This window comes from Coregonus clupeaformis, chromosome 23, assembly GCF_020615455.1.
Source record: "Coregonus clupeaformis isolate EN_2021a chromosome 23, ASM2061545v1, whole genome shotgun sequence".
In the NCBI taxonomy this organism is placed as follows: Eukaryota; Metazoa; Chordata; class Actinopteri; order Salmoniformes; family Salmonidae; genus Coregonus; species Coregonus clupeaformis.
Window position 1 is genome coordinate 24,045,515 of NC_059214.1, and position 14,630 is coordinate 24,060,144.

A 14,630-nucleotide genomic window follows, 5' to 3' on the forward strand; every position below is an offset into this window, starting at 1 on the left:
GTACACTTGTGGATGTGGTGGTGAAGTCAGGCGCAGGACACAGCGGATAAGTCAAAACGACTTTACTGAGACTCAATGAACAAATACAAAAATAAATGGCCTCGTAAACACAGGAGGCGAAAGACTACGCGCAACGCGTAAAATACACTCATGCACAAAATATACCGAACCTAGACAAACGACAGGCGGACAATAACACACAACTGCAAACAAAACCAAAGGGTAACTTATAGGTGACATAATCAATACAGAAGACGAAACAGGTGCACCAACTAGACAAGACCAAACAAACATCGAGAACATCAAGCGGTAGCAGCTAGTACTACGGGGACGACGACCGCCGAAGCCTGCCCGAGCAAGGAGGAGGAGCAGCCTCGGTGGTATTCGTGACAGCCTGAGTGACAAGTTAAAGATTTATATCAAACATTGAGGACACGTTTCCTGAGTCACTGGGTGAAGCAGGGCTGGCCCTCCGCACATCCTGTTTGATGACACTGTCCGATCTCACTTCAAAACAAAAAGTGAAAAATGATAACAAATTCAACTGGAGTCGATGGCTCAGAAAAATCAATGAGGAATTTAGCAGATATAGTGTTAACCAAGCACAAGGTCAGTTTACAATTGCATGAAGGAAATGTTTTCATCTTTCAGAGCCAAAAATGGATTCTGAATTACTGAGAGAGTTGACATGTATGAGATTGTGAATGACCCATTGGTCACCAGGTCACATATATAGTTATTTAGTGACTGGGAAATAATATTATGTTTCAGGGAGATCATATTGGAAAATTAAGCTTGAAGGGAAGCACTGTTTGTCTGTTAACCCTGTGAGACCTCCAAGTGCAAAAATGCAACAGGTCGTAAACTCATGTCAAACACTACTCTGTTCACCGCCTTAGACCCAGATGTATCTCTTAGTAGCATGTGTTGTGTGTCCTCCTGTCTTCTCTATGATCTAGTGATTATGTAGAAAAAAATCAATAGAGAAACAAACATTCTTAGCCAGAGCTAGAGGTATTTGTGTTGCAAAAACACATTTGCAGAAACGCTTGCGTCTCACAGGGTTAAGATGGCTGGTTGACTGGACATAGCCCAAGGGTCTAGGGCCAAATTGTGAAAAACTGTTTGAGGACATAGGACCTACCTAGTGAAGGTTTGGGAAATAAACTGGAAATATTGTGTTGGACACATATAGTAGCAGCATCACTCTCCCTGTTCTTTCCCTTTCTCCTTCACTTTATTACAACATGAAATGAGGAATACAGACAGAATAGATTCAGAAAGTCACACAACTTTAGAGAAAGAGAAAGAGGTGGTGCCCTGAATGTGTGTCAATCATCAAAATCAAACAAATAGACACCCCAATAAACATGATTTCATCTCGCAGACCAGATCACTACTCCACCAACAGCATGTTGCGAAATCCTTACTTGACCTGACTGACCAAAGTTAACCAGTCCACCACAATTGTCATCTTAACTTTAGGCTACTAATACTTAAAACTTAACACATGCCCCCTGGCTGAAACAGTTATTAGCCCTAATCAGACACTGTCAGCTGGAGACTGCCTCAGGGATTGTTATTTGAGAAATGAAATCACTTCCCCTCAGATCCTTTCAATTACCTCAGTGCTCCCCTGTACAGATTCAATAGCAGAACCACACTTCATCAGTACAAAATCACACAGAGGGAAAATAATTGGAGGCAAAAGGTTACTGGCAGCATGAAGAAATATCTTTCCCCCCTGTGAATTATGGGAATGTAATTTTATTTGTGTAATGTTTAGAGTCGGAGTGGCTTATGAACAATAATCAGTATCAGTTTTATTTTGGAGAACAACCAATGGTTGCATTGTACTTTAGAATCAATTCTTAGGCAAATATAAACAATAAAGAAAAGTTAGGGTTCATTAACTTGTTTGAGACCATTGCGGCACATAATGGTATGTAAACCTGTCTTTCATTAAGTAGTCTATCCTTCTGAATTGTTATGGTCTGGGAACTGTTTTTAATAAAAGCTGAACAATGGTATTAGTGTTACATTGACTTCCTCTCAACAGGGGGATATCCTCAAGAGAGTTACAGTCAACCTGAGTCCACTTCCAACCCCACTTCACTTCACAACACAAACACATTCACACAACAGGCTGAAGGAGATGACACACACATGCACACACACACCCTTTCCCGTGCCTTCTCCTCATTGTTCTTGGAAATACACTGGTAGGCAGCAAGCTAATCCCTCTCTCTTACTGGCAGCCTGGACTCATAGACTAGATGTAACATAGTAAACAAAATACTAATTTGAGTGTCCCAGATTTACGTTTACTATGTTAAGACTACTCCTGAGTCCAGGTTGGCCTTGGGGGTCATATCTGGCTGGGAATATAGCTTGGAGACCCTATCTCTTCCAACCATATGGCACTGGCAACTGTAGAACACTACTTTCCATTTCCCTACTTCTTCCTTTCTTTCCTTGTAGTGTAAAAGGTACAGCAGTTGTCCCATTGCTGACCGGGTAAAGGGGGAATGGGAAGAGTCTGGGCCAGGTTGTTAATGGCTATGAAATCTTATGACAGGATCAGATGACTTGCTTCAGGCATGGTTGAGGCTGATTGGGGACAGATGGTGCCTTGTCCTGTGCTCCCCGTTGCCTTGCCGCCTATGGGGATGTACAAAGAGGTCTGTTCTCTGCCGGGCTAACTACTGTAGACACACACAGAGAAACCAGTGAATCAGGAAGAAACAGATAAACAGAACCGTCCAGACAGTGGCAGATAGGTTCAGCGGCTCACGAAGGCTTTTGCGCTTTCGTAGAAAAGCCGTGAAAGTTTGTTGCCATGGTTTTGGCCTACTTAACTGCTTCTCAACTCTGCACCCTGCACCCGAATACTTGTCATTTGATTCATTGCAAATGCTTTTTATTTTTTACAAAATCGGAACCAACTGTTAGATATTACTCATAACATTTCTGTGGTTACTAACAACAGAGGATTTTAGAGCCTGAAACTTTGTTGGAGCTACCGTACCATTTTCTCCTGCTTTTCTCTCAGTTTAGATAGCCATGTGTGTAACACTCCTGCACTGGGATTTACACTGTATGAGAGTGCTATAAACTTCTCTGAGTTCTCACCCTTTACCCTGGGTGGAATCAATTAAGCACCTCTGCTGTCTCCAGAAACTGAAAGACGGCTGCTCCAAGGGAATTGGAAAACTTACTGGACAGCTGTCCTCCAGGACCAGCATCTAGCCTCCCTGCCAGGCACCTGATTGGCTCTCCCTGGTGTGAAGCTATAGCACCAGCATGAGGGAGAGAGGGAGAGTGAGAGGTAGTTGGTGCTGCTGCTGTGGCAGCACATCTGCCCTGTTATCTCTGGAGCATGGAGCTGAGGGATGGAGTGGATAGGGGAGGAGACTCTGGGGGGACTAAGATAAACACACTACAGAGACGCCAGTCTGAGATTGTTATTGGGTCTCTCCGCTCTCTCCACACTGGTTTAGAAACACATCCTCCCCCTCTTCTCCCTCATCTCTTCTCAACTCTTGGAGAAATACCTCCAACCCCTGCGGTTCTAAATACAACACATCCTGCTCCAAGAAAACAGGAAGGGTTATTTCCTGTTCCCATCTCGTGTTTAATTTTACTCCAGTTCTCCCTTTATTTTCTTATCGATTTCTCCAACTACTCCATCCATCCCAGCCTCAATCTATCTCTGTAGCACTTTCTCTCAGCCTGCCACTTACTGTTCCCCTCTGTCACTCTCTGCTTCTCTGTCTTTGTCTGCCTCATCCTCTCTCAAGCATGCTCTCTTTCTCTCTCCCTCTTTACTCTTTCTCTCCCTCTCTCTAGCCATCTTTCTACCTGTCTGCAAACCCTGCAAACCCTGACAGTGAGAGCAGAGGAAGGGGAAATCTCCTTCTCTGCCTCCTCAGAAGCACAGCCTCTCCCGAATGCACAGCTCCAGCAGCTCCAGCAGCTCCAGCAGCTCCAGCAGCCCAGATAAGTTAAGGTCAGCTCTACTGTCATCTCCTTTCAGCTCCTCTGACACATATGCTTTCATGCTAAAAATGGAGAATCTCCATTATTCTGTGTCCTTTCCTGACTCTGTGTCTAAGATGATACATGCTTGTCTCTGTGAACTAAGATAGGGACTCTGGGGGTTAGTGTGTGTGGGAAAATAATAGCTCTATTTCCATGTCTGATTATTCATAGGTTGCAGTTATATGCTGCAGAAAGTTAGCATGGTAGCTAGCACAGTGCATAGTTGATAACACAGAGAGAAGGGCCTCTTTTCGATAGCAGGCTAATGAGAACATGCTGAGTGACAGCCACCAGACCAGCTTATACAAACAAACATCAGGTCGCTGCCTCACAGTGTTTTTGAACAGCTACTGCCAGCTGGTTGCAAAACAGATCATTATTCTTCAACACCTATTTAATGCACCTATTCAATGTGTGCTGGCCCACAATTGGTGCTTGATGAGCAAATGGATGTTAACAGATCTGTATACATACGGTCAAATGTACATACTCCTTAGTGTGTGGTTAAATTAATATTGTATTCATGGCTGTGTGTGACGTCATGTAGTTATAAACTCAAAGCCTTACATACATAAACCCTAGAATCACTCACACTCTGCTAGATGTTTATTTATCCTCAGCACACCAACAAAATGTCACCTACACAACACAAAGCTTACTACAGTCATATTGCAGTTGTACGGTGAAGGATATAGACACCTGAATGAGCCCAGGTGTATACCCATCTATGGTCCCACCATATGACAATATGAGGATGATCCCAAAGCACTCCTATGACAGTGCCACATTGTCAAATCAAATCACATTTTATTGGTCACATACACATATTTAGCAGATGTTATTGCAGGTGTAGCGAAATGCTGGACTTTGTGGCTCCCATTGTGTTATTGCCTTGTGCTATAGGCAGGGAAGGATTCAACCTGTAGGCATGGTGGCAGGTAATTGTCAATTAACATTAAAATCACATTTCCCTCCTAGCACTTCAGGGTTATCAGCAGCCAAGCATGATGGCAAATTTTATGCTCGCTTAATCATTCATATCTCATAAAGCAGTTATTGGAGCTTATCCTCATCAAAAAGTGACAAGTCAGTCTAAAATTGGGTCTTTATCACCTATTTTGAGATTAATTGGAACTCGAGGTGATCACCTCTTTTTTGCTTCAACCTAATTCCTGTCAGTAGTTACTGCACAATATCGAATTAAATCTAAAACCCTCTAATATTATCTTACGGGTTTCAGGCTTTCAGGTGTGCACAGTGAAAGGAATGTCACGCTAACAAGGAGAAAGAATACATTCACAGACTTGTGCAGAGGAAAATGTTACCCTCTCTTCCTAAAGCTTATATGCATGGGTTGGAGAACTAACCATTTGCTGAAGTAGCCAAATAGAATGATGTTTGCTGCTGCCTCTCCTCTGTTATGAAGATCACCGGAAAATAGGAGAAGGAACAATCAGGCTCTGAAAGACTGCTTTATAATGTCTGCAGGCGCTTGCCTGCCTCTTTCTTTGGCACACAACTGCCTCTCTCATAGTAGCCTACAGATATATTGAGTGATAAGACTTGCTATTATGTTATTAACTTAAATGCTCCAGATGGTACAGATGTATGGAGATGAAATTTGATCTACGCTGACTAGACAGACACTGACTAAACCTGTGGCCAATGTGGTGGTGTTCTCCATACAGCCTCACTGTGTTGTCCCGTAATTTTATCCTGAAAACCACAACGATTAATATATATATTCTGCAATTTGCTTTGCTTCTAATATCCAGCCAGATGCGCTGTTTGTCACTGCATCACTAATGAGGGTATGTTTTTTCTCATGATAAGATTGCACCTTGTTAAACCCAACAACCCTGTTAAAGTGGTTGGTTGTGAGAGCTGACTGTTTTTATCCTGTGGATGACTAGCTGCCACCTTGCAACACATTCCCTGCTGTCAGGCCCAGGTCCCGGGGATTGAGGAGATCTATACTCACACCTGTCATATCGCCTGCCTGCTCTCACTCAGTGACACCGTTGCAGACAACACTAGCACGCACAATGGACAGCATAGCTGTAGTCGCCCTGACTTTGAAAAGTGAAGGCATTTCTAACAGACAAGAATCTACCATATTTCCCCCCCCCATACTTGTATGCCTTATTTTTTGTATTCATGACCAAGCACTTCCAGCATGTATTTTTGACTTATAGCAGGTGGCAACATAAAACAACACATTTGACTCTACATATTCGGTGTATATGACAATATATGTATATTTTTACCTGTCTGTCAATACAATGATGAACTCTCAAAGACTGAGAATTTGTGTTTTTCTTCACACCACATGAAATCATATTGTATATCAAAGCTTGCTCAAAAATAGGCTTTTCTTTGTTGTTGCTCAAATCATATTAAGATTTTAAAAAATGTGTATTTTGTTTGAATTATGAACTTTGATTGATCTGATAAAAATATAAACCCTCAGATATTGCTCATTTATTGATTTGGATATTTCAAAATGTAAAGTATTCTATAGATTAATATAATTTGCATTTCTTGATTCTAACATTTAATTTATTTATTTTTCCTTTCATTCAGTACATTTGTGGATATGTAAGAGCTATTTTGTGTATATGTAACTGTCGTCATGCTACTTGCTTAGCGAGTACCGCTTCCTCCTGATTCAGCTCACACTGAGACTCAAACCCAAGTGATCTGCCTTTATAGAACACATGACTTCCCTCCTGAAGCGTCTTTCCAGTCGGCGCCATTGAAAAGCTAGCAATTTTTCAGAACAAGTGGCGACACTTCAGGCTGAGGAGTGAGTTTCATACATCACCATACTCCATACAGCAAATAGAATGTATTGCTAATATATAGAATTACAGTACATATAAATGCTTATTAATGTATGGAAACTGGATGGAAAGGATTTTACTTGTCTGATATCTACTTTATTGAAGAAAAATGTACTTACTATGACTGAGACGTGGTTGTCTCACCTAGCTAACAGTCGCTCTGGATAAGAGAGTCTGCTAAATGACAAAAATTTAAAACATTTAAATGTCAAAGCTTTGAAACAACTTCTAACAACTGTAACAATCTTCTTCCTGCTCTGTCAATGTTTGGCCACTTTAGGCAGCGCTTGACAGGATACACACAGGTGGAGTCTAATAAAAAAATACTAAAACTGTGAAATTCAACTGAACAATGCAAGATCACAAGGAGTGAAATAAAACAGCTGCTTGATGTCGTTCATTTTGTTTTGCTTTCTTGATTGGAACACTCCTGGCCCAAACCCAGTAATACAAGCAGTACTCAACATGCCTCTCAGACTGCCAGGTGTTCGATACATGTTGTGCTTCTTCCAGTTTTTTTTCTCTCTCAGGAGTAGACAAGGTCAGGTGTTGTGTGCTTTACAACAGTGTGGAGTATAGGGGGTCTAAATGAGTTACAGTACAGTTAGAGTTAATCTGTTTTAGTACTTTCACCCTGACTCCACCCCGCATGCTCCAAACCCTTGTCCCTTCCTGTAAAATACTGTAGTGGAGCAGAAGGTGACACTGCAATCTGTTTCTGTTCTGCAAGGCACAGCCCAGGCTGCTCAGACAGGCAGAGAGAGTTGTGTGGTGGTTCAACGGTACCAGACTGGACAGTTGGAGAATACTTACTGGTTGGCATGGGTTGTGTCATGGCTTCTGGTTTCGCCTGGTCAGGGGTCAAGTTAAAGGCCACAGCCGTGGAGTTCTCCATGCCGGGCAGAGCGGGTGTTAGGCAGGATGTCCAGAGAGAGGGATTGATGGGTCAGGAAAGGAGAAAGAAAAAGAAAGAGAGAGAGAGAGAGAGAGAGAGAGAGAGAGAGAGAGAGAGAGAGAGAGAGAGAGAGAGAGAGAGAGAGAGAGAGAGAGAGAGAGAGAGAGAGAGAGAGAGAGAGAGAGAGAGAGAGAGAGAGAGAGAGAGAGAGAGAGAGAGACATTTCAGTGTAAAGGTGTATCCTGATATGGGAGTGTGGGTGTGTTACTTGGCTCTCTGGTATCAAATCTTTATGGGAAAGGAAGTGAGAGGAGATTGTACGTAAATATCCTTATCCATCTTAGCCTGTTTAGTATAGGTGCAAAGAAACGTATACTGTAAACACACACACAAACACAAACGCATGCACACATGTACAAAGACAAACCCACACACCTGTTGCGCTGTTGCATTCACTAGGTCTTACTGTTCTGTTCTTTAGATCACACCTTTCATTGCTACACAGATACTATCTAAGAACACATTCCTGTTGAGTATCTCACTCCAAACTGTCAAAACACAGTGGGTCACCAAGAATATGAGGCCGATTCATTCTTTAGTCATATCCCAGTTTACCCATTTACTTATGGCCCTGCCTAGACAGAACAACTTGTTTTTTAAATTATATGAGCAAAAAATATTCCACTTTATTTGGAATGGCAAGCCAGACAAAATTAAACGGGCCTATTTATATAATGAATATGAATTCGGAAGGCTGAAATTATTAAATATTAAGAAATAATACAGTTTGCAAAATAGTTGGGAAGAGATTTTCGATGTGCCAATTCCATGGCACATGGTTTATCCTGATACACAAAACAACACCGGATTCAAAACTGAGAGTATTTCTATTTAAATTATTATACAAAATTATTGCAACCAATAGCACGTTATGTATATGGGGATACAACCATCCCAGCTCAGCAGATTTTGCTGCGAAGTGACAGAATCATTAGATCACTTGTTTTGGTACTGCCCATATGTAGCTCGTTTTTGGTCACATGTTCAGGAATGGCTGAAGAATTGCAACATTTACCTGGAGCTAACTCTGCAAATAGCACTGCTGGTTGACTTGAAAAGCCATAGTCTATTGATCAATAATACAGTTGAAGTCGGAAGTTTACATACACTTAGGTTGGAGTCATTAAAACTTGTTTTTCAACCACTCCACAAATGTCTTGTTAACAAACTATAGTTTTGGCAAGTCGGTTAGGACATCTACTTTGTGCATGACACAAGTAATTTTTCCAACAATTGTTTACAGACAGATTATTTCACTTATAATTAATTGTATCACAATTCAAGTGGGTCCTAAGTTTAACAGCAAAGGACCTTGTGACGATGCTGGAGGAAACAGCTACAAAAGTATCTATATCCACAGTAAAACAAGTCCTATATCGACATAACCTGAAAGGCCGCTCAGCAAGGAAGAAGCCACTGCTCCAAAACCGCCATAAAAAAAGCCAGACTACGGTTTGCAACTGCACATGGGGACAAAGATCGTACTTTTTGGAGAAATGTCCTCTGGTCTGATGAAACAAAAATAGAACTGTTTGGCCGTAATGACCATCGTTATGTTTGGAGGAAAAAGGGGGTTGCTTGCAAGCCGAAGAACACCATCCCAACCGTGAAGCACGAGGGTGGCAGCATCATGCTGTGGGGGTGCTTTGCTGCAGGAGGGACTGGTGCACTTCACAAAATAGATGGCATCATGAGGAAGGAAAATTATGTGGATATATTGAAGCAACATCTCAAGACATCAGTCAGGAATTTAAAGCTTGGTCGCAAATGTGTCTTCCAAATGGACAATGACCCCAAGCATACTTCCAAAGTTGTGGCAAAATGGCTTAAGGACAACAAAGTCAAGGTATTGGAGTGGCCATCACAAAGCCCTGACCTCAATCCTATAGAACATTTGTGGGCAGAACTGAAAAAGCGTGTGTGAGCAAGGAGGCCTACAAACCTGACTCAGTTACACCAGCTCTGTCAGGAGGAATGGGCCAATATTCACCCAACTTATTGTGGGAAGCTTGTGGAAGGCTACCCGAAATGTTTATCCCAAGTTAAACAATTTAAAGGCAATGCTATCAAATACTAATTGAGTGTATGTAAACTTCTGACCCACTGGGAATGTGATGAAAGAAATAAAAGCTGAAATAAATAATTCTCTCTACTATTATTCTGACATTTCACATTCTTAAAATAATGTGGTGATCCTAACTGACCTAAAACAGGGAATTTTTACTAGGATTAAAGGTCAGGAATTGTGAAAAACTGAGTTTAAATGTATTTGGCTAATGTGTATGTAAACTTCCGACTTCAACTGTATATACTGATCAAAAATATAAACGCAACATGCTACAATTTCAAAGATTTTACTGAGTTACAGTTCATATAAGGAAATCAGTCAATTTAAATGAATTCGTCAGGCCCTAATCTATGGATTTCACATGACTGGGCAGGGGTGCAGCCATGGGTGGGCCTGGGAGGGCATAGGCCTACCCACTTGGGAGCCAGGCCCATCCACTGGGGAGCTAGGCCCAGCCAATCAGAATGAGTTTTTCCCCACAAAAGGCCTTTAATACAAATATAAATACTCCTCAGTTTCATCAATTGTCCGGGTGGCTGGTCTCAGATGATCCCGCAGGTGAAGAAGCCAGATGTGGAGGTCATGGGCTGGCGTTGTTACACGTGGTCTGCTGTTGTGAGGCCGGTTGGATGTACTGCCAAATTCTCTAAAACGATGTTGGAGGCAGCTTATGGTAGAGAAATTAACATTCAATTCTCTGGCCACGGCTCTGGTGGACATTCCTGCAGTCAGCATGCCAATTGCACGCTCTTTCAAAACTTCAGACATCTGTGGCATTGTGTTGTGTGACAAAATAGCACACTTTAGAGTGGCCTTTTATTGTCCCCAGCACAAGGTGCAACTGTGTAATGATCATGCTGTTTAATCAGTTTTTTGATATGCCTCACCTGTTAGGTGGATGGACAATGTTGGCAAAGGAGAAATGCTTACTAACAGGGATGTAAACAAATTTGTGCACAAAATTTGAGAGCTTTTTGTGCGTATGGAAAATGTCTGTGCTCTTTTATTTCAGCTCATGAAATATGGGACCAACACTTTACATATTGCTTTTATATTTTTGTTCAGTATAATAATACTCTTAGTAAAAATTGTCATCTTTAATTTACAAGCTGGAGAAACTATGAGAATAGAAAGGTTCAGAACTGTTGTGAAACATTACAGCACAGTTGAAAAATATATGGCAATTATAAATCAAAACTGGATGGTTTTCAGTGATAGATGGGAGGGGTTGAGGGTAGCTGAAGGGTGGGACTAAAAACAAGTAAAAACAATTTAAAAAAGAAAACTAATGTAAAATATACATACGGTGTCTGTAAAATGTATATAGTATGTATAAGCTGGAAGTAGAAGCCTAAGTGTTGTTGTCAATTAGTTTTCTCCAATAAGGGGAGGGGTTAGGGGAAAATAATAAATAAGGACAAAATATATGGGGGATTGGAAATGATGCAGACAATTACATTGATAGAACCCACAATCTATCTGCAATATTAAAGCAGATTTACCCCCTAAAACAATAAAACAAAATATAAAATAAAATAAAATCTGAGGCTGCCTATACTATCCCATTCCCTTGGACATGGTCCATAAGCCCTCCTCCCTCTGCTTCCCTGTATCTGCAGCATGCTGCTGACCCAACAGCTTTCTAACAAACAGAGGAAGTGCTGCTGTGAGGAAGCATGGCGTACAGCCTTATCACAGTCAAACAGTCAGATATACAGTTTAGTCTAGAGAGTTGAATAACTCTCCTCACCCCCCTCTTCTGCCCTCCTCACACCAACCTTGTCCTGCCCTGCCTGCCCTGCTCTTCCATTGGTACTCAGTCAGCCAATCTTCTGTCACAATAGATTATCTTCTGTGTTATCAAGCTTCTTCTGTTCAAAGGAATAGTAAATGTGTCTAACAGTTGGCAAAATTGCCTATTTTCTGGCCTTTGTACTTTGTGCCTTTGTGTTATATTCTGAAAGTTAGAGAGTATGTGATCTCAGAACTTTAGATTCAGCACACACTGCAGGTGTGATGCTCTGACATCACCATGGTTACACAGAGAATGATGCTACCGGTAATTCACTTGAATTGGACCAAATGTGCTGGACATTCACATGAAAACACATCAACATGGACTATAACATAGTTACAGGAAGGGGTGTCAGAGTGACTCTGACATATTGGGGGGGGGGGGGTTGAATGCTCAGGTTTTGAATGCTCATTACTAGTGACTTTTTGAGAAAACTTACAGGCTTACAAGGCTAAGGGGGGCCTTGCAGAGGGGCAGAGGGGCACTTAGTCTGGTACAGTCCAATCAATCTTAGGGCCATGGCCATTCATACTGTGCTGAATACCAGTATGACTGTTAATGTGGATATATTCAATTAAACAACCATTTTGTACTCTTTCTCTGCTACTGTATGAATAATGTCCTAGTATTTTTCTCACTTCCCCTATGTCAGGTTGTTACTACTTCTGTTCTAAATTCTGTATGGTTTTTGACGTAATATTTTATACTTATAATACAGTTGTTATACTGTAATAATAACCAGCAACATACACAGTTAAAAACTGTTTTAATAAAGAAAAGATAGGCATGAACGGTCTAACTGAAATTAATCAATCTCCAATTATCAAAAATAAAATATCATCATGGCTTCCTCTCTCATCCATGAAGTTAACTGGAGAGACACTTCTCGCTGTCTTACCTGTTTGTTTGTGGTCTCTCTCTCTCTCTCTCTCTCTCTCTCTCTCTCTCTCTCTCTCTCTCTCTCTCTCTCTCTCTCTCTCTCTCTCTCTCTCTCTCTCTCTCTCCCTCTATCCATGTCTGTCTCTCCATGGGTATCATCATGGCTGCCTCTCTCCTGCATGAAGATAACACATGCAATACACCCTCTAGACCAGGGATAGACAACTTTGATGGGGGTGGGGGCCACTTAAAAATCTGAGCTCATCATGAGGGGCCACAGTGGCTCTCGGTTCTGCGTACCCACATCCATTCCCACACATGCAGTCAGAGCCGGCCCTAGCCTTTTGGGGGCCCTAAGTGAAATGTTGTACTGACATGGGATAATTTAGTGACTGTGACTGACATAACAAGAGAAAAACTGCTGATGCACAACCAAATTTAGAAATAATCTCCTGTAACCAGGGGCGTAGGAGCCGGGGGGAGGGGGGTGGGCTTGCACGTTGTGTATTCTACTTTTCTAACTCTCAACAGTAAAGTTAGAAAAGTTTCCCCCAAAAAAGGAAATAATTCGGGGTCGCAACTTACTGTTGAGAGTTAGAAAAGCAAAATACACAACGTGCAAGCCCACCCCCCTCCCCCCGGCTCCTACGCCCCTGGTTACAGGAGATTATTTTGTCTCAGAACTTCCCTTCTGTGTCTTGGAGAGTCTTGCATTACCCAACCAATGTCAAGTCAACAACCATAACGTTTTGACTCAAGGGCCTCAAGTAGAATCCAAGCATTGATCCTGAACTTCATGTACCACAGAAGTAATTTGGAACAAAGTTTTCCGTGTTTGGTGTCTAATGGCTTACTAGGTGCCACGATGAGGGCCAGATGTCATTCACAGCTGCACCGTCACATAAGCTGAAAGGGCAGTTTGTGTTTAGTTTTCATAAAATGCAGACTACTGCATTATAGATGTATAAAACTATGTAGGCTACATACAACTGTCTGCCTCAATTATAACTTTACAGAAGTTCTTATGTGAGGAGACACAGGAACACTTTCACCAACATTGAGGTGGGAAAATAGCCTTCTGGTTATAACAAGCCTCAAAATGTCAGTTGCAGGATGCTTGTGTAAGTAAACAACTAATCAACCAGTTGCTTCATAATTTCCTGCTTCGCTAATAGCTACGATGCCACTGTATAGTATATATAACTCTGCCCAGGGTGCAATATAAAATTCTACCCTAACTGCATTAAAAGCATGCAGTCAAAAAGGACCTTAAAAGGAGCATGCACTCACCAGCTGCACAGCAACAGGTTTCCAAGAACTCCTTCCTGCACTCTCTAACTCCTCTCTCCAAGAAGAAACCCTTATTCAGAACAGGGCAGCAGAACATTTAAAGGCAGTCAGTCCTCCCTCTTGACAAATCTTTCACCTTACGACATTCACCCTAACACTGTCTGTAACCAAAACAGTTTCTCGCCCTAAGAACTGACTTTGCTGTGCAGCACATGGACAGTTTTTTTTCTCGTGCCTGTAAACCTATTCCCCTAACTAATTATCTCTTCCACTACACCAATGGACCGGGAGGCCCCTCCCAGCACCATGCAAATGATCCCCAGCTGTTGTGGGGCTGAGTTTCACAAGCTAGTCGGAACTAGGAAACTCTGAAATGTCCTACTTGCTGACTGGTTGTAGTCAGAGCCAGTGCCGTCAGAAAAAATAAAAAATATAGAAAAATAACAAATGGAAAGCAGACTGAACCAGGTTTTCCTCTAGGATTTTGAGATCCATTCCGTTTCTTTATTTTTCCTGAAAAAGTCACCAGTCAAAATCAAATCAAATCCATTTTTTTTGTCACATGCGCCGAATACAACAGGTGTAGACCTTACAGTGAAATGCTTACTTACAAGCCCCTAACCAACAATGCAGCTTTAAGAAAAATAAGTGTTAAGTAAAAAATTGATAAGTAAAAATAAAAAAAGAAGAAAAATATAAAAATTACAAATAATTAAAGAGCAGCAGTAAAACAACAGTAGTGAGGCTATATACAGGGGG

The 14,630-nt window shown here is 41.6% G+C and overlaps 1 protein-coding gene across 3 annotated transcripts in view; it reads right to left on the reverse strand.

The window, feature by feature from the left end:
* Window positions 1-14,155, reverse strand: part of LOC121536722 (glycophorin-C) — a 31,210-nt gene extending 17,055 nt beyond the window's left edge. Inside the window, exons 1-2 of one of the 3 annotated variants that reach the window (XM_041844181.2) lie at window positions 13,872-13,960; window positions 7,698-7,773 (exon numbers count right to left, since the gene is read on the reverse strand). In XM_041844181.2, the coding sequence (XP_041700115.1) occupies window positions 7,698-7,719 (22 nt within the window). In that variant the 5' untranslated portion in view covers window positions 7,720-7,773; window positions 13,872-13,960. Of the gene's footprint in view, window positions 1-7,697; window positions 7,906-13,871 lie in introns of those variants that run through there. The other 2 variants (XM_041844179.2, XM_041844180.2) reach the window with 2 other exon arrangements.
* Between the last annotated feature and the right edge of the window lie 475 nt (window positions 14,156-14,630).